Here is a 27515-nt window from a genome sequence, read left to right on the forward strand (position 1 = left end):
ATAAAGCAAAACAAAATACAACATTAAAAAATGTCAGGGTTTAATTAGTTAATTAATTATCTTGACAAAGCAAAGAGAGCAAGATCAAGAAATATGATGATAGAACCAATATATACCATATACACATTTACAAGTGTGTGTGGGGGTGTGTATGCGCATGCGAGTGTGGGTGTGGGTGTGTGGGTGTGTGGGTGTGTGTATGAGAGAGAGAGAGAGAGAGAGAGAGAGAGAGAGAGAGAGAGAGAGAGATAGAACCCCAACATTACAGTGACTTTTTAATAATTTTACAGGAAGAGAAAACATTTAAGCAGAATCAGTGATAATATTCTCTTGTCCAGATGAAGCAAATTTGCCTCAAAAAACATAAAACACATTGTCTAACAGAAACATGGACAGCACTTAAACGGCAGTAGCAGTAGATGGCCCTGAGCCCAGTTCATACGTCTGCCTGTGAGTCAGTTTCCAGACAACAGTCATTACAGCAGAGGCACTAACAGCACAACTCTGCCAAAGAGAAATGCAATCTGCTAGGACAAAACCAGACCACCAAAAGATCCAAGTTAAAAAAAAAAGAAAAAAAAAAGTCAGCAATAAAACCAACAGGCACGGAAAAGCGGGGCTATGGTAAATGGGCTGATAAATAAAACAGTGCTATTCTGCATGACAGTCAAGTGCTTAACATACTGCAGCGAAAGAGTCCGGTAGGAAGAACAGCAGTGAGTGATGGTGACAGGCATTCTCCACAATGCCAGCTTCCATACAAGCTGCAGTGTAGCGGAAAGAAAGCAAAACAACTCTGCTTTCATTACGCATTAGTCCTACTGAGAGCCCATCTGCACTAAGCGCAAAAAAAAAAAAAAAAAAAAAAAAAAAAAAAACCATGAAAAAGCACAAGTTCAGAGCCCTGTAATGCACATATATATGATGACCTGTATTTGTGTTCATGCGCATACATGCCAGTCCATTGCAGGACATCATGCACACAAACAGTCATAAACTGTTTGTAATTTAGAGTCACCAATCCACCTACTGGCATGGTTTGGGAGGTGGGAGGAAACTAGAGAACCCAGAAGAAACTCACGTGTACATGGGGAGAACATGCACAAAAACACAATTCTATCCATTGCACCACTGTGCCACTCTAGAACATTTTTGTGTCTTTAGACTCAAAGCTATGTCCTCTCGTCTGCAGACAGACTGTCCTCGTTAATTCAGAATGACTATGTGAGTTCAAAGTGCTGCTGCAAGTGCTAGTACTGTCAATGAATAAAAAAAAAAATCATTATTCTCTCTTTAATAGATAATGGAGGTGAAGTGAACCCCTTGCATTGGTTTTTTCCCACTACTACATACAGTCCCTTCCAAAAGTATTGGAACAGCAAGGCCAATTCTTTAGTTTTTGCTATACACTGAAGATATTTGATTTTGGGATCCAAAGATGAATATGAGATGATAGGTCAGAATTTCAGCTTTCTTTTCCTGATATTTACATCTAGATGCATTAGACAACTTAAAACATGTGGGTTTGAATCCACCCATTTTTCAAGTGAACAAAAAGTATAAGAACATGTGATTGTTTAAACAGTTACTAGCTCTGAATGTCTACTCTTGGTCTGAGTCCTGGGTTTCACCTGTGAAGCTGCATTTGTTGTTAAAAAGGATAAACAAACATGTATTGGCTATGATCTCTGGTCTTCAACAATTTGCAAAGTCCTGAAAATGAAAGAAACCACTGGTGTAGTAAGAACTGGACATCAAACAGGTTGGCCAAGGAAGAGAAGAGTTGATGACAAACATTGTGAGAGCTGTAAAGAAAAACCCCCAAAACAACAGTCAGTGACATCAGCAGCAACCTCCATAGGGCAGGGGTGAAGCTATCACAATCTACCATTTGAAGAAGACTTCAAGAACAGAAATATATAAACAAATATGGAGATGAACCAAGATTAACCTTTACCAAAGTGATGGAAAGGCTAAAGTGTGGAGAAAGAAAGGATCTGCTCATGATCCAAAACCTACAAGCTCATCAGTCAAGCATGGTGGAGGTAGTGTCATGGCTTGGGCTTGCATGACTGTTTCTGGAACGGTCTCACTAATTCTTATTGATGATGTAACTCATGGCAGTAGTAGCAGCAGAATGAATTCAGAAGTCTATGGAAACATTCTGTCTGCCAGTTAAATGCATCCAATCTAATTGGAAGGAACTTCATTATGCAGCAAGACAAAGACACGAAACACACTGCCAACAAAACAAAAGACTTCGTCAGGGGAAACAGTGGAAGATTTTAGACTGGCCAAGTCAATCCTCAGACCTTAACTCAATTGAGCATGCATTACACCTTCTAAAGAGGAGCCTGACGGGAGAAACACCCCAAAACAAACAACTTAAAGAAGCTGTGGTACAAGCATCCACAAAAATGCAAAAATTAAGAGAGTAAGAAAAAAATGACGCATCGTTACAGTACAGCAGTGCAAGTCTTAATGTGCAGGAGTCTGCATTTACATGTATTTGATTTAAAATCTCATTGTGCATGTTTTTTCTCTGCAAAATGTGTTTGGTGTCAATAAACCTTCATAACTTCATAACAAAAAAAAAATCCCTTAAATGAAATGTCATATATGAAAAAAAATAGGGCCATTGGCATACTGCAGGAAGACATGTCGTGTGCCAGTGCCGCCATACACCTAAGCAGGACTACTTTGTCCTGACTGTATACCAGGTTTCAGCAGAGTGGCAGGACAGATGAGCCTCCATGATCTGGTCGCTTTCACCTAACCTTTAACTCCATAGAGCACAATGCATGAAGGTTGGAATTTCAGTCCAACAATGAGTGTTGGATTTCTTTCTTCTACCACTAGCATTCCCTGTGTGGTTTCATCAGAGGCATGCGTTAATGTATGTACATTCAATCCTCATTAAACACATATAATATAAATATGCTTTACTGACTGCGCATTGGTGAGATCACTGCTCAGTAGTGCCAGCTAGACCATATGCTCTCTCTGCTCAATGCTGTGTGTATGTACACGCACCTGATATGTTTATATATAAAATCTCCAACTGGCTCTGTGCAGTTTCAGTGTCTAATTTGTACACACAAACACACAGCTTTAAGTGGAAATATAATGTACTAACCATATGCTGTGTGAGTGCATACAGATCTTGATATAGATTGGCATTGAGACAGCAGGTGCTCAGCAATTAAGGCTCTGAGTAAGGGTTCAAAAGTTCAAATCTCAGAACTGCCAGAAAACCGGTGCCGGGCCCTGAACGCCTTATGTCTTAACCTTTATAATTAATCTTCAGTGGCATCCAAAATCTAAAATGAAATGAATGAAAAATAATGTAATGAAATTCTGAGCTGATTTTTTTTTTTTCAGTTTAAACTACTTTAATTGCCAGATTGGTCTATTTTCTCTTTAACGGAGTCCAACATTACACACTTGCTGATAGTAAGATAGTAGGGATTTATGCCTTCCTACATCTCTCCCTAGAGACTGCTGCGGCAGCACTTAAATCGTTTAGTCTGTCCCATTCTCTCACCTCCTCATCTTTACACTCTGCTCAAGGTTCCAAAACTTCAGCTTTCATGCTAATACCGGTGTTGGTGCCAGCATGCTTGTCACGGTAGATTGCCAAGTCTCTGCTGTAATGTCCTCTAACTGGATCTCTGGATCTCAGAGTCTAACATTAGCTGTGTCCCCCTGTAATGGCAGCGCAGTATACAACCACTAACATCTCACAGGAAAAACAAACAGTGCCTACCAACATATTAGCACCAGATTCACAAATACACTCACTATCCACTTTATTAGGAACACCTGTACATTCATGCAGTTATCTAATCAGCCTATCACCAAAAACATTGAGTGAGAGACAATTCTGTGGGTGGAAATGCCTTGTTGATAAGAGAGCTCAGAGGAAAATGGCCAGACTGATTTGAGCTGCCAGGAAGTCTACAGTAACTCAAATAATCTTTTACAACCGTGGTGAGCGGAGGCATCTCAGCTTGCAGAAAACATCAAACCTTGAAGTGGATGGGCTACAACAGCAGAAGACCACATGGGGTTCCATTCTCATCTCACAGGCTCATCGAAACTGGAACACTGAAGATTAGAAAAAAGAAAAATCACCTGGTCATTTTCCAGTCTTCAACTGTCCAGTTTCAGGGAGTCTGTGCCCATGATAGCTTCAGATTTCTGTTCTTGGCTGACAGGAGTGGAACCTGATGTGGACTTCTGCTGTTGTAGTCCATCCTCGTCAAGGTTTGATGTGTTGTGCGTTCTGAGATGCTCAGCATGAATGTAAAGAGTGCTTATTTGAGTTAATATAGACTTCCTGTCTGCTCAAACCAGTCTGGTCATTCTCCTCCAATCTCATCAACGAGATATTTCCGCCTGCAGACCCTCCGCTCACAGGATGCTTTTTGTTTTTCTCACCTTTCTGTGTAAACTCTAGAGGCTGTACTGTGTGAAATTCCCAGGAGAGCTGCAGTTTCTGAAATACTCAAACCAGCCCATCTGGTACCAACAACCATGCCACAGTTAAAGTCACAGAGATCACACTTTTTCCCCATTCTGATGTTTGATGTGAACATGAACTGAAACTCTTGACCAGTATCATGATTTTATGCACTGTGCTGCTGCCACATGAATGGCTGATTAGATAACTACACAAATGTGCACATGTACAGGTGTTCCTAATAAAGTGGACAGTGAGAGTATATCAATATAAACATATTTAATGTGTTTCAAGGTGGAGTTTTACTTTAACTCATATGCCCAGCTGTATGTTTGAATTGTATCCTGTGTCATTTGCAAGTCATTTTGGATAAACATGTCTGTCAAAATAAAAAAAATTTAATGCCACAATTGGATCAATGGCTGTGCTCTTTAAGAGAACAGCTATACCTCTCAGAATGAAGCAGGCTGGAATATATATATATATATATATATATATATATATATATATATATATATATATATATATATATATATATATATATATATATATATATATATATGTAGTCAGGTCCATAAACATTGGGACAGTGACACAGTTTTGGTAATTTTGCCTCTGTACACCACCACAGTGGATTTGAAATGAAGCAGTCAAGATGTGACTGAAGCGTAGACTTTCAGCTTTAATTCAAGGGGTTTAACAAAAATATTGCATTAACCGTTTAGGAATTACAGCCATTTTTTTTTACAGAGTTCCTCCATTTTCACAGGCTCAAAAGTAATGGGACAAACTAATATAATCATAAATATTAGGATTATTTTTATTACTCGGAGGTAAATCCTTTGCAGTCAATGACTACCTGAAGTCTGGACCCCATGGACATCACCAAATGCTGAGTTTCCTCCCTTGAGATGATTTGCCAGGTCTTTACTGCAGCCATCTTCAGTTGCTGCTTGTTTGTGGGTCATTCTGCCTTCAGATTTGTCTTCAGTAAGTGAAAAGCAGCTCAGTTGGGTTGAGGTCAGGTGACTGACTTGGCCATTTAAGAACATTTAATTTCCAAGCTCTTGGGCTGCTTTCACAGTATGTTTTGGGTTGTTATCCATCTGTACTGTGAAGCGCTGTCCTATCAGTTTTGCAGCATTTGACTGAATCTGAGCAGAAAGTATAGCTCTGTACACTTCAGAATTCATCCTGCTACTTCTATCAACAGTCACATTATCAATAAACCCCAGTGACCCAGTTCCATTGGCAGCCAAACATGCCCATGCCATAACACTGCCTCCATATGTTTGACGGATGATGTGGTATGCTTTGGATCATGAGCCCTTCCTTTCCTTCTCCTTACTTTTCTCTTCCCATCATTCTGGTACAAGTTAATCTTGCATCAGAACTGGTCAGGCTTTTTTTTTTTAGAGGTTTTTTAGCAAAGTCTAATCTGGCCTTTGTGTTCTTGAGTGTTACCAGTGGTTTGCATCTTGAGGTAAACCGTCTGTATTTACATTCATGAAGGTGGCTCTTGATTGTAGACTTTGACAATGATAGGCCTACCTCCTCCAGAGTGTTCCTGACTTGGCTAGATGTTGTGAAGGGGTTGTTCTTCAATAAGAAAAGAATTCTCCAATCATCCACTTTAGTTGTTTTCTGTGGTCTCCCAGGCCTTTTGGTGTTGCTGAGCTCGCCAGTGCATTCCTTCTTTTTAAGAATGTACCAAATTGTTGATTTGGCCCTCCTAAAGTTTCTGCTATCTCTCTGATAGGTCTGTTTTGGTTTTTCAGCCTAATGATGGCCTCCTTCACTTGCATCAACACCTCTTTGGACGGCATATTGAGAGTTCCCATGAACAGCTACCAAATGCAAATTCAACACTTGGAATCAGCTCCAGACCTTTTATCTCCTTAATTTCTCATGATATAAGGAGGAAACAGGCCACAGCTGGCCATGAAACTGCTTATCAGTCAATTGTCCCATTACTTTTGAGCCTGTGAAAATAGAGGAACTCTGTAAAAAAAATGGCTGTAATTCCTAAACGGTTAATGCAATATTTTTGTTAAACCCCTTGAATTAAAGCTGAAAGTCTACGCTTCAGTCATATCTTGACTGCTTCATTTCAAATCCACTGTGGTGGTGTACAGAGGCAAAATTACCAAAACTGTGTCACTGTCCCAATATTTATGGACCTGACTGTATATATGTAGTCTGTTGGCTTAACCTTCGCACTGTAACTAATGCTCAGGAGCAGAAGGGTGACTGAGCCTACATTACTGAAAAGGACTTGTTACTGCTAAAAGCTCCATCAGAGACCTCTTGCGAGAAGTGACCTCAGTCTGCTTCAAAGCAAACTGGTGAGACTCGACTGCAGTAAGAACAAAACTCTACTGAATTTCAAGAAGTTCACTAAACATGCTATGTATTCCAAGTTGAGGGTAGTATTTTTATAACATAAAAGCTGAATAAACTAACTTGAGTGCAGTGGTATGCTGCATTCTGGATATCTGGGTTGAAAAGCAACAGGAATAGTGTATACAGTTCTCAAAATACTGATGTTTCTAAATCATTTATGTGTCCATTTATTATTTAGCACCAGCTCTGTGTTATCAGTGCATGCTTGTTTTCCATGATTTTTATACACCCTTGCAAAAGCTTAACGTCCATTTTCCGTCAACACATTTCGACCAATGAATGAAAGACATTTGCGAGTAAATTTCCATCACTACTCTTCCCATATGTTTCTTACCCGCTCAGATTCTGAATAAGCAAACAGACTAATAGCTGAGAAAAACCCTAAAAGACTAAGAATACTTGTTAATATGAGCAGCTATGAGAAGTGACTTGACTGGCATTAAAAGAGACCTACAGACCTAATACAATTAACACAAACATTTTTTCAGTTAGAGACCTGAACCAAAGCAGAATTGGTTAGGATTTTTAATAAAGCTGGAAAAAAATTCTTTGATGCATTAGTGTTAAGAGGAATAAACAAAACGGTGCAATCAGATAGCAACATTGCAGAGCTCTAGGAAGGAAACTGCTGTATACATGTGCACGTGTCTCTCTTGGGAGAGCTGAGAGAAATGCGAGCAGGAGGCAAATCAGATGTGAAAGGAGGCAAGCCAGAGACTGGATTAACATGCCGTTGTCTACAGCCACACTAAAGGAATGGAGAACAGGCACCCTGGTGGTCTCTTACGAAGGTTGAGCAGAAGCGAATTAATGCACCTCCCCCACCTCTCGCTTCGTTTGAGGATGGAGAAGCTGCCAGAAGTGAGAGCTGTGATACAAACCTTGAGCCAACCAATGAGCTTTGTTCCGCATGTTCAACAATTTTGCCATGCAATTGCTTGGTCCCAAGGAACAGTAAGGCTCAGCGGAGGGGTGGAGTGGAGGCTCATTCTCTCATTCCTGCTCTTTCACGTCTCTCCTCTGTGTTCTCTCTGTGTTTTCTCTCCTCTACACCCAATATAAATTCACTCAAGCTGGGGACAACACAAATCCTTACTCACACAAATACAATCCCATTGTTGCAACTGACATCTCTTATGGTATCCAAAATGACAAATCCATTATAACAGCTTGGGCGAAGCTGACGTGTTCTTCACACACGCATTTTGAACAAATGACAAACAAGGTGAGAAAGAACAAATCTGCCACGATCCCAGAGCAGACTCTCAATGAAGCTCAGCATGTTGTAAAAGAACAAAGATGAAAGTAGCAGAGGAGAGTATACAGATTCAACTTGCAACTCTGCATAATCTAACATGCATTAGCATACTACAGTGTTTAAATAGATATTGACAAATGTTTTATCTTTAGCATTCCAGTTACATATCACATTTGAGACATAATCCTAATTCCTTATGATGGGTATTCAGAAGCAGTAGATTGAGTTATGGCTAATGGATGTGTGCGTTTGTGTGTACACACTGAATGAGCACATGCATTGGAAGATGCTGGTGTACCTCTTTTTAAACTTCTTAATAAACCATTGGATTATGTGGCAGAAGTTTTTGTTAGAGATGTTGGCCTGCTTTCTGTTACCTCTGTCAGTTCCAGGCATGAGGACCTGCGAGGCCACAAGACTGCTCTCTCTGTTTCTCTCACTCTCCCTAGGTGAGGACAGGGAAGAGAGAGGAGGTCCCAGCAGTGCACCAGTCCTCCCAAATCAAATACAAATTGCTCTTCATGCTAGAATCCCATGGGTCCAGGCCAGGCACAAGTGTATGAAGAGAAAGCATCCTTTATATTCCAGGACCGCAGCCTAAGAGACACACTGCACAGCAAGGACATATATTTGTGGAGCTGCCTATAGGTCCTGCAACACCAAGACTAAAAGTGTTGTGTCAGACAACATCAAGTATTTGTGGCTGACCCTCACGCACAATATTCTTGATGGATATCCAATCCAATACTGGATAGGAACCCCTTTGCTCTCAGAACAGCCTCAATTATTTGTGGCATGGATTTCACAAGATGTTGGAAACATGCCTTTGAGATTCTGCTCCATGTTGACATGATTGCATCACATAATTGCTGCAGATTTGTCAGCTGCCCATTCATGCTGCCAATCTGCCATTCTACCACATGCCCAAGGTGCTCTATTGGATTCAGATCTGGTGACTTGGGAGGCTGAGTACACTGATCTCATTGTCATGTTCATGGAACCAGTTTGAGAAGACTTGTACTTTGTGACATGGCGCATTATGATGCTGGAAGTAGCCATTATAAGATGGGTTAATAGTGTCCATAAAGGGATATAAACGTGGTCTTCAGCTGCTGTAGCCCATTTGCCTCAACAGTTGACATCTTCTGCATTCTGAGATGCTTTTCTGCTCACCAAAGTTTTAAAGAGTGGTTATATGAGTTCACAGGATGGTTTGTGTTCTTTACACCATTCTGTGTGAACTCTAGAGACTGTTTGTGTGAAAATTCCAGGAGACGAGGAGTTTCTGAAATACAGAGCAGTCCATCTGGCACCAGCAACCATGCTGGAGTCAGAATCACTGAGATCACATTTTCCCCAATTCTGATGTTTGATGTGAACATTAAATTAATCTTCTGACCTGTATTTGCATGATTATCTGGACTGTGCTGCTGCTACATGATTGGCTGATTGAATAATTGCATGAATGAGCAGGTCTACAGGAGGTCCTACTAAAATGGCTGGTGGACATAGTTTTTTTTTTTTTTTTAACCGCACAACTGTCTATTTCAGTTTTTTCTTTTCAATCTACAGGCTACTGCCACCTCCTGGGATTTAGAGTTATTTCCTCTCGCACAGGAAGAGAAGGCACGTGCCTGTCAGCCATATTCTTGGTGGTGTATTCAATTGTAACTTTTCACAGAAGATGTAAATCGACAGGAGGCGATGCTCAGTCAACCCTGGTTGGTGGTACTTCTTTGTTGTCAACCATAAAGAGACCCTAAAGATCCTGGCCCCAGTCCAGGTCAGCCAAAATTACTGCACGATTAAGAAGGCACCCATTGATAAAGGAGAACAGAGGAAAATCCCTTCCAGCACCTCAACATCGGTCTTTTCTAATAGTCTCTTTTCCCATCTCTTTGGAAAGGCAAGCTCAATGCTAATTCTTTTATATTAGTTGCTGTGCATCCTTATGTCCGGAAGACCTTACAAATCAATCCTGTCAGCTGTGACCAGAAAGGTAAATGTAACTATTGTGTTTGGGGGGAAATTAAAACAACCCAATTTGACCTTTTCTTTGTGTCTCTTTCAAAGTGGTTTTAAAACAGCAGAAAAGGGATAGACATGGAGCAATGTTACATTACAAAGAGACTGCTTCTGCTCTCTTTGGTGTAGAACAAGTGCCATCTATGAACCATACTATTCAAGGTGTTCACTACTTGTATATAGATCAGTGAAAAAAGCCAGTGTATACAGCCACTGTCAAAAAGCAGAAAAGTGATGTTCATATTTGTTACCAGTTCAAATGCATAATCTTCCCTTCCCTATTGTAGAGAACATTATATGCATTTATATGCATAAAATATCAAGTTATTCGATGTATGTATACTGGGATATCTGGACTTTTTACTACATCAGTACATTTACTACATTTTTACTACTGCATAGAAACAATTCAAGCAAAAAAATAAAATAAAAATCACCTCTGATTTTGGATATAAATAAAGACAGTTTGAAAAACGGCAGCATTATCATCAATTTGCATTCATAAAACTCTATAGCAACTCAAGAAAAAAAATCAACAGCCGCAAGTAACCTTGAGCCAACTAAGCTTCCAACCAACAAGAAAAAACATAACAGATTAAAATATATATTGCGTATGTTTAGAAAATGAAATGTAGTGTTTATCATTGCTACTCTGCTGCTTGTCTAATAAAATAATCCCAAAGTAATCTAATAAGGTTCAGTATTTGTGGTGATGCTATTAAAAGAGATGTTGGTGCCAAAATCTTTGCAGTTACTGTATCAGACAATTATGTACATACATGTTTATGCTTGATCTCAGTAGGTCAACTTAAATATAATTCAGGGCCAGTCTGATTCAAACGTTATACATGAACAGAATACCAAAGCATTAGGAATAATGACTTGAGGTGAGAAATACTTCAGGGTTAGAATGCTGCGCTGTTGGACAAATCTGCTTTTACAGCCTTTTGACTTGAGCTTTATTAAACACAGAAGGACAACAGGATTGGGTGGGTAAAAGAAGTATGGTTAAGAAAAGTCACAGTGTACCTGGTTTGTATTGGTGCTTGATGGCAGAGGGTTGGACACCATTGGTCCAAAAATGTCCAAATCATCACTTATTGGAGCTGCACTTCCAGATCCTGCCCCACTGCTGGTTGTGTTGACTGCAGGAGCATCTGAAAGGAAGAATGAGAGAGAAACAATGAGAGAGGGAGAGAGCGAGAGAGAGAAAAATCGAAGGGGTTCCAGAGAAGGGGAAATGACAGGTCCAGGCTGACCGTCTCAAAGGGCAATGGGTTCAGGCTGTCTGACCTCTAACTCCCCTGTGCAAGTTAGGTTAAGGTCTCACGATCACTGTGAAGGTCAGAGAGTCATGGCTTCATGTCCATGTACTGCCTAAGGGCATCAAGCAAACAGTATGCATTTTGCCACTGTCCATTTTTAAAAAGCTACATATTTCAACTTGAAACTGGAATAGTTAGGCTCTCTCAAGCACATTACATAAGTGTCATTAAAGCAGTAGATAGTGAGCTGTCTTGGCATACAGTCAACTCCAGAATTATTAACATTCTTCAGAAACGGCAAACAAAATAAACATTACACACAAACATCCACGTCAACTCAATCAACTACAAAACAATGTAGCTGCAGGAGGCTGATGAGGGAGGTGGAGAAGCTGCCAACTATCACAGTTTCTGCATTTTACAGTTCAGTTAATTTATGGGATTGTCAAGTTTCAGAATCACCTATGACAAGAATCATGTGTTGAGGTCAGATGAGACCAAATTGAAACCTTTTTTTTGGTCATGCACTTTATCGGTATGTTTGGCAAAAAAAAAAAATGGAGACTGCATATGGGAAAAGCATCAGATACTCTGTAAAATATGGTGGTGGATCACTGATGCTTTGCAGCTGTTTTGTAGCTGCTGCTCCAATGGCTCTTTTGCATCCTCTTTTGCTAAGCATCAGGATATTTCAGTCCAAAATAACCCCGGAGGTTTAGACTTGCTAAAGATGTATTTTTTCAAGATAATAACGCCAAAGGACATCAAAATCAATGAACTGATGAAACAAAATCAGCATTTTGAAATGGCCATCTAATTTTCCAGATCTGAACCCTACTGAAACCTATCATGTTTATAACAATTTAATGAATACCTATAACAATATAAAGAAGCCAGCATGGAGGAGTGCAGGGGTCCAAGATGCTTCCGCAAGTGTCTCCATCCTTGTCAGACATGACCAGAGGAGTTTCAGTGCAGTTATTCTTGCTAGCTGAGGCTTCTCCAAATTCTAATTGTGTGGGTGCAGATAATGCACTGACCTATTATTTTAAAAAATACTAAGTAAACTAGTAAAAAGTACTAAATAAACTACTAAGTTTACTACTAAGTTTAAGTTTACTACTAAATAAAACACTAAGCACAAAATATAACTAATTGCATGTAGAGTTGTGCACAGGACTGTTTTAATCCCACTCCCACCCCCACCCACTCAAAAGGGATTCTGCCCAACACCTCTCCTGTAGTTATTTTTGTTTCTACCTGCAATATTTTCTAATGAACTTATTTAGTACTATTTTCCAAAATATAAAGAAATAAATAATTTAAACTGCAGAGAACCTTACACAGATAAAGCAGTTACTGAAGATGAATAAATTCTGTATGTTATTCATTTTTGTGCGTGTTCATGAAGGGTGTCAATAATTCTGGCTCTGACGGTATAAACAAAGGACTTTCCTTCTGTTGCTGCTTCTCCTGCTGCTTATTGACAGCATCCAAAAAAGAGAAGAAATCAAATCACACTCAACCAGCGTCTGTGCCAGTGGTGGAAAACACAGCTGCTAACGCCTGACTCTAGTGGGATATTCAAACACACTTTGTCTTTTCATTCAAGTCCTAGCTGGTGTCCGTGCTTCACACACAACACTCCCTGGAGACCAATATCTGCATTAATGAGCATTTTTTTTCTAATTTTTTTTTTTTTTTTTTGCTAACGAGGACATCGAAATATGCTTGGGAATGTTGGTGAGATTGAGCATGTACTGGAAGAAGAAAAAGAGAGCCATAGGGTGGGAAGGTTGATGTAAATTTTCTCTCTGTTTTTATAACACACTGTGCTGCTTCATGCTGCTGAGGGGAGAGAGGAAACACACAAAGGCAAGACACGATTCCATCATCACACATGGCTCATCATCAGCTCCCTCAGCCCTGGAGCATGCTATAAATTCTCCCATACACAAACAAATACACACTGTGCCCCCAGTGGCATGGGCACACACTAACTAATCCATCTTGTTTTCCTCTTCCAACCCCTCATTTCTATCATTTCCTCTTCTCTCTTTACCAAGACATGAGCCACACACGCACACACACACACACACACACACACGCACACATGCATACACGCATACACGCACACATGCATACACGCATACACGCACACAAACACACACAAACACACACAAACACACACAAACAAAGATAGAGAGAGCAAGAGGGAGATGAAAAATACAGACAATAGTGCAATTTTGCGTTAGGTTTCTATAGCTTTCATTGTCGAGAACATAATGGAGTATCTGTTGGCTTTGGTCATCCGGAGGGTCTCATGCCACCTCTCTGATCAATGCAGGGATGATTTGGTCAGCTGGCTTCTTTCTGTGTCATATAACCAGCACAAAGAGCCAGAAAGCATCAACAGGGCTATTATCCATAGCCTAGGGCTGGGTGATGAGCTGAGATGAGATCAATATCATGATAACACAGCTGCACAAGAAAAATTTCCCCCAGTGGAACAGTACCAAGTTTAACTTATCTCAATCTCTCATAAATTCTATCACAATATGCTTTTCTGAGAATACTGACCAACTCCATTGTTACTACAAAGTAACACTCATCAGTCCGTGTGTTCCTTTGTTTTCCATTTCGAAATGAAAAACGAAAACAGCTTTTTATTTTATTTTTCTTGGCACACACTAAAACTATATATATATATATATATATATATATATATATATATATATATATATATATATATATATATATATATATATATATATGAACACACATACTCTTTTTTTTTAAAATCATTTTGTTTCATCACACAAATATTTATGAATCCAAACGAAAAAAAAAAGCCTACTGCAGTACATTTCAGCATAAACAGTCAAGCATAAACAGTCAAGTACAAGTAGGCTATTCTACAAGTGTGGTTAAAATGTGCACTCTGGAAACCTATTGTTTTCTGTATAATATGATGTTTTTACCTCAGCCATCAACCCTACCATAACCTCAGCTCTATTCCTGCAGCTGTATCCTAACCAGCACAGGCAGCCATGCAGCCCAGTGATGCATAAACTGAACAGCTTCATGCAGACATGGTGGAGGAAGATGGTGGAGGAGGAGGGGATTGATTACTTGTGTCTTACCCAGGCCTAGCAGGTCGATGGCAGGCTCAGCACTCTTCTTAGGGCTGGCTCTGGAGTCTATCTGAATGTCCTCTCTCTTCTGTGATAGAGAGGAAAAGGAGAGATTAGAAAGGAGAGTTGAATAAACTTCAGAAAACATTTAGTATGTTGGAGTTTTTTTGCACTTTAAAAGGTCAGCTGTATAGTGGATGATCAATAGTGTCTGGTTCAGTATGCAAGAAATAAATTCCTCATGAGATTCACTATAAAAAGTCTAAAATAGCAGGTTGTTTTGTGATGTAAAAAAATTAAACCAAGATAAACCATGTCAGAACCTTTTCTTTTAAAAAATAAAAAATGTACACTGACCTGGCTGCATAAGTGTACACAGTCCTAAACTATTACTTAGTTGAAGCACCTTTAGATTTTATCGTGGAATTCAGTCCTTTTCGGTAAGAGTCAATCAGTTTGGCACATCTTGACTTAGCAATATTTTACCATTTTTCTTCACAAAAGCATACTAACTTTGTCAAATTAGCTGGGCATCTCCTGTGCACAGCCCTCATCAGGTCACTCCACAGATTTTCAACTGGATTTAGATCTGGACTTCCAAAAACTTGATCTTGTTTTTGTGAAGCCATTCTTTGAGGATATGGTGTGCTTTGGGTCATGCTGAAAGGTGAAATTCCTCTTCATCTTTAGTTTTTTAGCAGAAGCCTTAAAGTATTGTGCCAAAATTGACTGTTATTTGGAGCTATTCATTATTCCCACAACCGTGATTAAAGCCCCAGTTACAGCTGAAGAAAAGCAGCCCCAAAGCATGATGCTGCCATCTCCATGCTTCACCATATCAAAACATATCTTTTGGTATAATGGCCAAAAAGATCAACTATGGTTTCATCAGACCATAACATAATTTTCCATAGTTTTGGGAGATTGGATGTATTTTTTTTTTTGCTGAAAATTTTAGCCGGGTTTGGACGTTTGTTTTTTTTTTTTGGTTAAAAAAGGCTTTCGTCTTGCCACCCTACCCCGTAACCCAGACATATGAAGAATTTGAGAGACTGTTGTCACATGTCAGGAGCAACCAGTACTTGCCAGAAATTGCTGCAATTCTTTTAATGTTGCTGTAAGCCTCTTGGCAGCCTCCCTCACCATTTTTTTTCCTGGTTTTCTCATCCATTTTAGAGGGTGTCTTGTTCTTAGTAATGCCACTGTTGTACCATATTTTCTCCACTGGCTGATTATTGTCTTTACAGTGTTCCATGGTATATCCAATGCCTTGTAAATTTTTTTTTGTAATCCTCCCCTGATTGATATTTTTCAGCAATGAGATCCATTACCTGATTTGTAAGCTCTTTGCGGCCCATGGATTTGCCAGTTGGATGCTACCAAGATGATGTCAGGAAAATCCTATAGGAACAGCTGGACTTTATTTGGGCTTAATCAGTCACTTTAACTGATGGCAGGAGTATACTAGTATACTAGTATAGTAGTATTTAACATGAGTTTGAGTGTGATTGGTAGATTCAGAACACTGCCACATTCATTACAAAAACGTGTGCACACTTATGCAATCTGGGTATTGGAAGTGTTTTGTATTTTTTTTTCTTCCCTACAACATTTCAAGTTGGTTGTTACTTGATTTTTATATGTGGCAATTTCACAATAAAGGTGAAAAAGGTTCTGACCTGGTTTAACTTAGCTTCATCACAAACACCTGCCATTTTAAGAGGGGTGTGTAGACTTTTTATATCCACTGTATATTCAACACAGACACACACACTCCAGAATGGTATAAGCATATATATGCTCCTCAATGTCCGAGGCACTTTTAGCCCTCTCTGATTTGTGACTGGCTAAAGAAGGCTCTTCTCTGTGATTGGCTGTGAAGGCCGTTTCTAGGTGAGAAGTAAAACTCTAATCCAGGCTGAATTGCTGATCGATAAGTGCGGAAGCAGAGGATGGATCAAAGCCTCTTAAAACCATTACACACACACAAACATACGCACAATCAAAAGGAGACCGGCACGGACGGTTGCACATTTTCTGCCTTTGTACAAGACAGTAAGAAGGAAAAAACTACCACAAAAGCAATATGTTTCCATCTTGCGTTTTTTTTTTTTTTTTTTTGGCCTTTATTGTCACATCTGAATCAAAACTTCAGCATGTGGCACAAGCTTTATTTGCACAATAAAAGAGAATAATAAATACTTCTTTGTCAACTTCATCACATACCCACTATACAATGAAACTGTAGTTTGAGAGAGTGATGAAAAGAAAGGGCAGATGAAATAAGTTCTCTGATGAATAGCTGCTGGTTCTAATATGTTTAATTACTGGTAGACAAACGGGATTTTATTTAAACACACAAATAGAAAATGCAGAAAACCATCAACTAATAATATCCTACAGTTTTACACAGCTTAATTACAATTCCTGTTATACCTTATAAATCTTCTTGAACATTCACCTAGGACATATAGCTACCTTTTTTAAACCATAATACCTGGATGGAGCTGTGGCACATAATGAGCATAAGTGTGTGGGTTTATTTAGCTAGGTGCTCTCAAAGCAAAGTAATTTGAGTCATTTTAAGCTCATTTGCACACTAAAGTGCTTATGATTCATGACTGATCTTCATCATGTTTCTTTTCTGTTGCATCTCAGCATGGTCCTTAAATGAACTTCTAAACCAGAAAAATATTCTATTATTAGCCAACATCTGCTAGTTTATTAAAGAAATAAAAACACTTGTTATAGAGTCTACATTTCCCCTGGTAGAGCTAGCTGCACCCGTAGCCCTTCATTAATTACGCTAAGCTAATTCTGACACCACCCTCAAATTGCACACAGACAGAATTCATCAGACTCTGAAAGCATTAATTACCAAAACGCTCAAAACTGCCGCTTTTAATCTTTCTACAGCACTGAAAAGCTTTCCCAGAGTTAGACGTTTTTGTATTAAGCCTTTTGTGACCTTTTCATTTTCATATGTAGGAGCAGAGCCAGGACTGCAGTGTGAGGTATAACTGGCCTTTATAAGCAGGGGAATAGCCCTCATTCAGCGCCATGATTGAAACGTGTAGCAGTGAAGTGGTTAGCTTTGCTTGAATTATGCATGAATCCAGGAGCTCGGCTTCTTTTCTATTTTGTGGTGACAAGATAGACACACGCACACACAGATAAAACCACTAATGCTTTTAGACAGAGCATTCATCTGGAGCATAATTTTGTGGTTCAGATAAAGGAAAATAACAGCACCTGGATGGATAAACACGAACAACTTCACAAGACGCACAAACATGAGAGACCCCATAAATTACTAGCGCTGCCTGGCTCTACTTTCTTCTCTATTCATCGAATCTATCGATCCACGATCCTCTATGCTTCCTGAGCCATCTCATTCCACCTCTCCAGCTCTTGTGATGTCGTTTTTCCAAAGCTGTTGAGTGAATGGGTGTGAAATGAGTTGAACTCTGTGGTGTGTCTCATGGGCCTCTCATATCAAGGTCATTCCTAATTCATGAACACTTCCCTTTGATGGCACAGTAATTCCATTTGGGTCAGATTCACTCAGACCTGCCATGGCCTCGCTATGCAAACACGATCACACAGAGAGAGAGACGCTCACTGGTGCTCAGACACTACACTGAGGGCCACTTGTATCACATCAGAGCAGAATGAGGCCAGCCTCACTAGGGCACTCGACACCCATTTCAGTTTCCCATATCTTGCGTAACAAAGCAAACATAGTCCTACTGTGTGACGGATAGTAGTCTGAACTGTAAGAGCTTTTGTGATGCATCACAGTGAGAGTAATCCAAGCAGGGGATATTACAAAAATTGCAAATAGCATCCTTCCACTAAAATGTATTTGAACATGTCCATATACCCCTAAATGCCAAATCCCTTCATACAATCATAATCGCTGTTGAAAATACAAGACCCAATAAAAGATTTTTTGATCACTCTTCGTCATCAAACCCCCTCACAATACAAGACTGCCTAGAATCATACACCATACAGTTTTCAATCTGCGAACGCTGAATTTCTCATCAACAATCATGACCTCATAACAAAACACACATGGCAGACAACAGTTCAGCTCAGCTGCCACTGGCTGTCAGTCTTTCAAAAATGTGTGGTGGTCTGAGAAAACCGGTTGGATGAGCTGATGGCTTGCAAACAGCCAACAATTCATTTTACCCCCTCATTTTACTTTAAGAAACCATACATACATATATTTCTCCGAAACAAGGTGGAACGTTTTTTGTTTACTATTTAATCTTCCTGCAGAGATCACAATGAAAAGGAGGCCAGTTTAACAAACACAGTTGTAAAAACAGGCAGTCTGCCTAAATATGTCTAAATCCTTGCTGGCTAAGTTTGATTTCCTCATTCAGTGAATGTCAGGCTTTATTGTTGGAAAGCTAAGCGGCATGGCAAAATGGAAATAAGCGTAATCAGTTAAGTTTGTAATCAGATACCAGCTGTCACCTGCACCACTGTGGGACTGGAATCTTTAAAATGCTTGGAATCTTTAAATGCAATTTTCTCCTTTTCACTTTTCAGGCAACCAGACTTTAAAATGCTTTAACTTTACTTGTGGTTGAGATACATGCAAAAGAAGAATACGTCAGTTCAGGAAAGCCTGGAGTTTTCAGAACTACATAGTAGAGAATGTCGAAATCTCCCAGGCGTACACACAAATGATGTCAGGATTGAAAAGACAACTGGCATTCCCTGCACACTACAGGATATTACTGTAAGTAGTAAAATATTAAACGTTTAGTATTTACTAATAGTATTTATTATTTAATACAGGTTTCAAGAAATGGACTGAGTAGATGGGAGGGGTTAAGCTTGGATTTTGTTGTGTTTACCCCACAACAAAGGATAATCTGGGAAGATAATCGGTTAATGCTAGTTTTAAATCGGGACACACTTTGCGATCATCAGGAGTGAATAGATCTCTCATTATCCTCTAGTATGGCCCAGGTATAAGAAGAGCAAACAGCACAAAGAAAGGACAAACTAATGCATAAGAAACAAGATGAACACAAAAAAAACACAACAAATACAAGCACAAAATAACGCACATGACATTTTTTGGATATGTGAAATTTCTGTATAGTTCTGATTACAAAGAAAAGGAAGGTTAAGAACTGCAGGTATAATGACATATCAGACCTTTTGCAGTTTACATACAATGTAAACATAATGCCTTATACATACATCTCATATACAATATACAAACAAATATACTGTATAAATATACAAAATATACAGTATAAAGTGCATATCAGGAGCAAAAATATGTATACCTTTATGTAACTAACCATTTGTCCTCAATGTAAGTGTAATAAAGAGCAATAAATTAATAAACAAACAGAGAACAACAATGAGAAAAAAATTAGTTTTTAAAGAAAAACGTGTCATGAAGCACTGATTGGTAACTGATCACTTAACTTCCTGGACAGAAAATATATGTTCATCCTGCACCATATGCGCTATAGCACAAACTGTTAATTACATCGTCGTAACAAAAACACACTCAGTTAAACTACTTCCCAGGCTACAGATAGCGTAGCCAAGTTTTAATGATCTCTGGCAACTGTACTCTTCTCTACGCACTGAAAATGCTGAACGAGGGGAAAACGGGGCACAGTTATTATTTAATGTTCTTATCATTCATTACTTTCCCTCATCCAGCTTCTGAGTGATCAAAACCCGAGCCAGACCAAGGAGTGTGAAGCCCCTCGTCATCTCAAGTACTTACAGCACTGCTTCCTTCAGTCTGCTTCTCCTTTAATGAGCCCTTAACTGCAACTCCTACAGTCTATAAGCAGTGCTCACTGAATATATAAACAGTCCACTGCACTGTGCCAGTAACACACGATAACAGCATGTATAAAAAAATATGACAACATACTGGATCAAAAAAATACTCACATATTCCAATCGGTGCATCACTACGTTTTCAACGAACAGACTTACAGATAAACAACGTATCATGTGATCCAGACTGCAGTAATACAGCAGGGACTGAACAAGGCGCGTTTTGACATTTTTCTTAATTGTCGTTTGTAGCCCCAACACCACGAACTTGCGCAAACAACAACAGGTAACAAAATTCACCAATTCAATGGCTTCAACTGGCTTCATACTGCAGATTTTTGATGGCTACAGTGGGCAAAGACTCACAGAAAAAGATATTTGAAGATTGGAAAAAGACCAGACGATGTTTTTCTATGCAGATTCAGTGAACCTGTGCCCATTGCAACAGCAGATTCTTGGCTAAAATGAGCGGAACCCGATGTGTTCTTCTTCACTTGTAGCCCATCTACCTCAAGGTTTGGCATGTTGCGCATTCTGAAGTGATTTCTGCTCCCCACGGCTGTAAAGAGAGGTTATCTTACTGAGTTACTGTAGCCTTCCTATAAGCTCAACCCAGTCTGGCCATTCTCCTCTGACCTCTCTCATCAACAAGGCATTACCGGCGCAGGCATTTCTGCTCACTGCATGCTTTTCGCACCATTCTGTGTAAACCCTAGAGATTGTTGTGCGAATAAATCCCAGGAGAGCAGCAGTTTCTGAAATAGTCACACCAGCTCGTCTGGCACCAACAACCCTCCCACAGTCACTGAGTTCACTTTTTTTCCCCCATTCTGATGGTTGATGTGAAAATTAACCAAAGCTCCTGGCATGAGTGCACAAATATGCTTTTAATTTCATTTACAACTACAATACCTGGAGTGTTTTGTCCATTACACTTTTTATGTTGCTACAGAGGAAGCACTATAATTTCAAACTCGACTGCATGTAAGCTGCATCCTAAATAGTTACTTTAGCCACCTGCTACATTTCATTAGGAACTGTATTGTGTACAGTCTTTTAGGAAACTGCATTTATTTACAAATTGTGCAACTGATCCATTTTCGTACCTACCTGGACAATGCACTCAGCAAAACAGTTTTCATGCACAGTTTTTTTTTTTTTTTTTTTTTTTAAAACTACCTAGAAAGCTGGACAGAAGGCTTTTATGAAAAACTCTAGGCTGCCAGAGCCAAATGTTTTTCATAGTAGCTGTATCTAATTCTTCTGACAGTCAAGAATAACCACAGCAGAGAGAAGAAAAGGGAGGAAAGAAAAATTCAGGGCAAGAGAGCTGACCGTGACCTTCATCTCTTGAATGCATAACCACAGTTTGAGGACAAGAGGAGTGAAATCACAATTGTGAGGGTACACACAATACACATCTCTGCAAGATCTCGTCACTTCCACTGAAGCTTTAGATATACCGGCATGAGCTCAATCAAGAAGCTAGCCTCGTCTCTGCATCTGTCCATTTCTCCCATCCTCGCCGCTGCTGTATCCCTCCACCCTCCCCTACTCATCTTTCCTCTCCCACCTTTATTTCATTCCAAACCATTATCATCCACTAAGCTCTCCATCTCCCTCACATTCGGCCATTCTTTTGCATTACCTCTTCATCACTGGTGTCGATTGCAGCCGTACTGAATTCCATAATCTTATGGGAGCAGATCTAAACAGATAGGGGCATGTCGGCAAGAAACTAATCAGACATCACTGTCCTATCTGATGACTAGCAACATATTATAATGTCTGGTCTTCGATTTTGGATCACACCCGAGCAGATATGTGAAATGCCACGAATTTGAAATATCCCTTCTTCCACTATGAGCATGCAGGTGGCACTTGAGCTAGACAGAGCTCTTAACCTTGCAGCTATATGAGCTCCTCAGCTCATATCTAATTTGCTTTTTGCAAAGGTCAGATGCAATGTTCAGCTACCCATGGCCTGCTATTGTGACTCAGTAGGGCAACACGATTACGGCTAGACAAATCCTTACTGTGAAAGGCGAAGATGGTCTCAAGAACATCTTTTCAACTCTGGATTGTCTCTTAAGAGTGGAAAAAAAAAGCAACTGCAATAAGATACATTTTTGTCTCATTATAAAATGAATCTACAGATATTAACTCCATGCAGACCCATAATAGAAATTTAAATTCAAGACGCTATCAGGCCTGGTGCCAGTTCAATAGTCTGTAATATCCAGAAGGTGCCGAAAACTAAGATGTTGTGCTCCCATTAGGCCCATGGGGCACTTGGAGAGCAGATTTCATCATCTCCAGTCTTGGAAATGGCCTCCAACAAAAAGTGATAAAAGTAAAGTGTGAAAGAAATGCATGTGCACTGTGAAGATCAATGCAAAATAAATTTGGAAACTGTGATACTGTTTAAAAAGATTGCTTTCCTTGAAGAATGGTTTAATGGGAAAGTAGAAAGGAACAGGAGTAAGGCAGGTGGATGATGAGTGGGTCGGGGCAGAGGCGCCATTCTTTTAACTCTGTTTTTTTTTTTGTGGCTTCCTGCTACATTTGCACACAAATTATTCACCTCCCTGGCAGGCAGCAAGTCATCATGGACACTTGTGCACTACTTATGTTGTTCACAGCAGCAAAAAACCCAAATAATTTATTACTGCTAATATGCAAAATCAAATATCACCACATAGCCACCGTAAAGCCAAATTGTATGCGTTTTAACTGTGTGGCCTCTCAGATCTCACTAGCCACAGAAGATACGATCTTTGTCTTTTTCTGTCACATCCTGAGTGTACAAAGGCCAACCTCACAGCTGGAGCTGCCATCTGATAAACTTTTAATTAAGACTTTGCATAAACCCTTATCTTCACTAAACTGGAAGAACTTCAGCTCTCATTCATTTATCTGAAGGCTGAAGGTTGATCTCATTAAAATTCGTAAGCCGAGTTGTTGTAATCGAAATGCACAGCCTTCACTCCTCACCTGATAACGCGCATAAGGAGAGCGGTGGATCTGCTGCTGCAGCTCTAAAAAGGCCAGGACAAATAGTACAAAGTATACACTTCACGCTCGTGTCCCACAGTTTAAGTGGACAGTCAGTACATAAGTGGATGGTTAGAAGATATCTTCAAAGTGTGAACAGGTTTAGAAAAGTTCTCAGCAAATATCAACACCATTCACACAAACGCCCTGTGGTTTAAATGTTTCGTTAAGCAGAGATGGAACACACACTCAAAATGATGAGAGATGCGTGCTCTCTTAAAGCTGCTCGGGAAATAGCTTCAAGTAAATCTCTCCTTTTCTGCTGCTCTAAATCCAGAGAGTATTGATCAGGCTCCCCGTGGAAACACTATTGATCAACCGTATGTGCGCCTATGCGCGAAGCTGAGCAAAACCCCACTGTGAGGAGTGCGAGTGTGTGCGAGTGTGTGCGAGTGTGTGGGAGGTGGTTAACAGGGGGTCTAGTTAAGATGAAGATCGTTGTTTGTCAGCGCACAATGTTCATTTGGATTAGGTTACAGCACGTTCAGACACACGTACACACATGCACGCACACAGATGCACACACACACACACACACACACACACACGCAGACAGTTACATTTTGCTGTTTGTGTGTAGGATTTTAAAAGATTGTAACGGCAATTTGTTCCACCAGCAGAGATCAATCATATCATTAAACTGCCAAGCTCCTCGCATATTCCACTCTGCGTAACCAGAACTACAGTATACACAGTACACAGATGGGTGACAAATTAAAAGAAAAAACAACATAATGTGATTTAAAAAGGTGTTGGGCCACTATGAGTCACCAGAACAGCTTCAATGCACCTTGTCACAGATTCTACACGTCTCTGTTACTCTACAGCAGCGATGAGCACCATTATTCCAAAAGATATTTCCTCTTGTTGTATTTTTAACGATGGTGGCAGAGAGCGCTGAATAACACGTCATTTTAAAATTCCTCCGAAGGTGTTCAGATGAGTTGAGATCTGGTGACTGCGAAGGCTATAGCATATAAATTGCATCATTTTCATACTCAAACCATTCAGTGAGCCATCGTGCACTGTGGATGAGGACATTGTCATCCTGCAGTAGTCCACTCCATTCAGGAGAGAAATATTTCATCATAGGATAAATTCAGAATAACTTCGTTTTGATTTGCAATGACTCTTCCCTCTAATGGGACAAGTGGACTTGAAAGCAGTAAAAAAAAAATCCTAACAGTATGTTTTCAATAGAGTCCTTTTACAGATTGTGTGTCTAAAGTAGCTCAAAGAAACAATGACATTTTTCACTGTTGTGCTCAAACTAAAAAAGCTGAAATTGTCTGCACTGACAGGCGCAGGACAGCAAAGGAAACAGGGTTTCCTCTAATCCCTTTCTTTATCATTACTATTAAAAATTATTTGTAAAATATTCAACGGGCTTCCAGGCTTGCCGGTGAATATTAGCAAGTTCAAAACACCTACGTAATTGTCAATCATCTCCAATGCATATGTTGTCTGGCTTATCTGTTGTTTTTTAGAGTGGAAAAATGAGACTTTTGATGCATTTTTGATAGATAGCTCATACTAGCATACTCCAAGGTTAAAATACTGAACTCCTACACAAACTTTGTTTAGATTGGCAGGTCTGGACACTGTATCATACTGTGCACCTGCCTGGAAACATCTGAAATCCAGTTATTCAATTTTTTCCCTTTAATTTGTCACCTGTCAGTATCTTGCCTACTGTATTCTTGTCTCTCACATTAATGCCAATGCTACAGTAAGGAGGCTGCATGCAGACACTCGTCCACACATTTACTGGCTAGTGTTACCAAGTAGGACTGAGATCAGATGCTCTTCTTCACTTTACTCTCTGACAACTCAGCCTTAGGGAAACCACTCCTTCATACACACAGGAGCAGAGGCCGGCTCCATAACACACGCTTGCTTTTCCAACCTATTATTCTCTCCAACACAATATAATAATTCCACACACAACCGCACACACTCTAACACAACCGCTCTAACCCTCTGTTCAAAGACATTAAACACACTGCAAGGACACATGCACTGCTATTGTAATTGATCAAACACACTTTCAAAGCTGCTTTTTAAGCTTTTAAGCTGTGTGTTTACAAGCTTCTGTGTGTGTGGTATGTGTAAATTGTTTAGGTTTACATGTCTCTGTCCAACAGAAGACCTCCGGCGGCATCCTTCTGAAAGCTGAGGGTGTTCAATATCTCACTGCAGCACTGCTGAAAAGACATCTACTCTTCCCACAGGTAGCCGAGGGACTCCCACATGGTGTGTTTCAACCTTTCTTTGCATTTCTCTTCTCTTCATCATGCAATCTTGCTTCTCCCAGCAAGACATTCTGTGTCTCTCTTTAGCCCTTTGCTCACATCCATATCTCTGTCTGAGACTGTTTTCTCTATTCACTTTCTAAATCTTACACATCATTTCATACCCAGTCAGTTATTTCACATCTTTCCATCAGGGGTTTATTGTGAGTCCATGGCTTCAATAGAATGCACACCTCACTGATGCTGGAAGAAGCTGTGCTCACTATACTGCACATTAGAATTGGGACAACAACTGTGCAATGCAAAGAACGGTTATATAGCAAACTGTTAAAATACTACAACGTTTCACATGTTCACATCCTGTGTAATTAAGAGAGGTGACAAGCAGATTTTGTGTCTGTGCTATGAGCTTTTTGTTCAGAAAACCAGAAAACGAAAAACAAAACAAAATTTTTCATGTGTTATATAGCTATATTTATATAACTATAAATAACGAACGATAGCACAAGGTACTCATTCCAAATCCTACCAGCTGCTGCACATCAGCCGAGGCGTGATCTGGTTTCTACTAGGCAAATTATAAAGCATAAAACAGGATACAGATCATCTTTTCAGAATCATTCATGTAGAAACAATAAAGAAAGCAAGCAAAATAAAGTCCAGCACAAGGCTGTTATACAACTCTCTTGCTTACTACATGCAGTCACCTCACAGGTAAACATACAGGCAGTAAATGATGGACGCTGGTCAACAACTTACTGACGTTCTGTCGAGGTCACAAACATGATGTGCTACGTCAGAAACCTTATAATAACAGTATATTAATAATAAACTCTTTTATTTAACTTAGACTGTATTAATTACTTTGACTAGCTCACTAAATGTTATTATATTACTTTATCTACCATGTTTTAGCTGTGTAGGTTTCCAGGCAAACAAAACATGGGACTGGGCAAGCATATTAGAGCTTTTACTTGCACAAAACATCACAAACTATTATAGAAAGATTAATCACAAGACTATCATGTATATTTATGGTTTGGCTAAGAATGTTGGTATCAGAAAACGCCCCAAAGAATCTTTAGCAAATATGTAGAGAGTTCAATGACCAACACACAACCAAATGTGTGTGTCAATGAGGTCAAAGAAAACCAGAGCCTCCACCAATGGAAAAATCACTAAGCAGCTATTTACCCATAAGAAACCCAAATCTGGCGTCTGTCTGGGAAGAGCAGTGAGCTACTTCTGAAGTAAACAGGAATAAATGCGAACTATCGAAGGACTAACAAAGGCGATCCACAAGTACAGGTATACAAACAAAAAACACCTACCCTAACTGCAACGTATCATGAAAATGTACGTACAGTGTGTGTTCAAGAAGTCTATTTGAGCACGTTTTTAGGACATCCTGCAAAGCCGGTATGCCATAAGCTTGCAGGGTCAGTGCAGTGAAAAAAAATCTTGAATATATAAAAATGTAATTAAGTTTTTAATGTAATGAAGTTCAATTAACATTTTTATCACCACTATAAATAAAAATAAAATACACTTCTAATCTAGTAACCGCAGCCATCGCTGCAGTCATGCTGTGCCGATAAGCCAATTACACAAATAGGAAGGTCTGTTCCATTATCCCATAACGCTAGTCAGCATGATCAGACAATTAAAAATGGATTTTACAATATAATTACCGATTATGTAAGTGCACGTATGACACTCATACGTTACGTTGTAATTAAGTAAGTAATTTCCATAACTATGAACTAATTTTTTCCGTGATGATTCCAGGGACAATTATTGTTTTATTGATATGACATTACTGTCCTCACATTT

At 39.5% G+C, this 27515-nt stretch overlaps 1 protein-coding gene across 4 annotated transcripts in view; it reads right to left on the bottom strand.

Annotated features, from left to right (window-relative positions):
* smap1 (small ArfGAP 1) overlaps positions 1 to 27515 on the bottom strand; it is a 107321-nt gene that overhangs the window by 14739 nt on the left and 65067 nt on the right. For all 4 annotated transcript variants that reach the window (XM_026936837.3, XM_026936828.3, XM_026936856.3 and 1 more), the window contains 2 exons: positions 14557 to 14635; positions 11178 to 11305 (listed from right to left, as the gene is read on the bottom strand). In XM_026936837.3, the coding sequence (XP_026792638.1) occupies positions 11178 to 11305; positions 14557 to 14635 (207 nt within the window). The remainder of the gene's footprint in view (positions 1 to 11177; positions 11306 to 14556; positions 14636 to 27515) is intronic.

Source organism: Pangasianodon hypophthalmus, chromosome 3 (assembly GCF_027358585.1).
Source record: "Pangasianodon hypophthalmus isolate fPanHyp1 chromosome 3, fPanHyp1.pri, whole genome shotgun sequence".
In the NCBI taxonomy this organism is placed as follows: Eukaryota; Metazoa; Chordata; class Actinopteri; order Siluriformes; family Pangasiidae; genus Pangasianodon; species Pangasianodon hypophthalmus.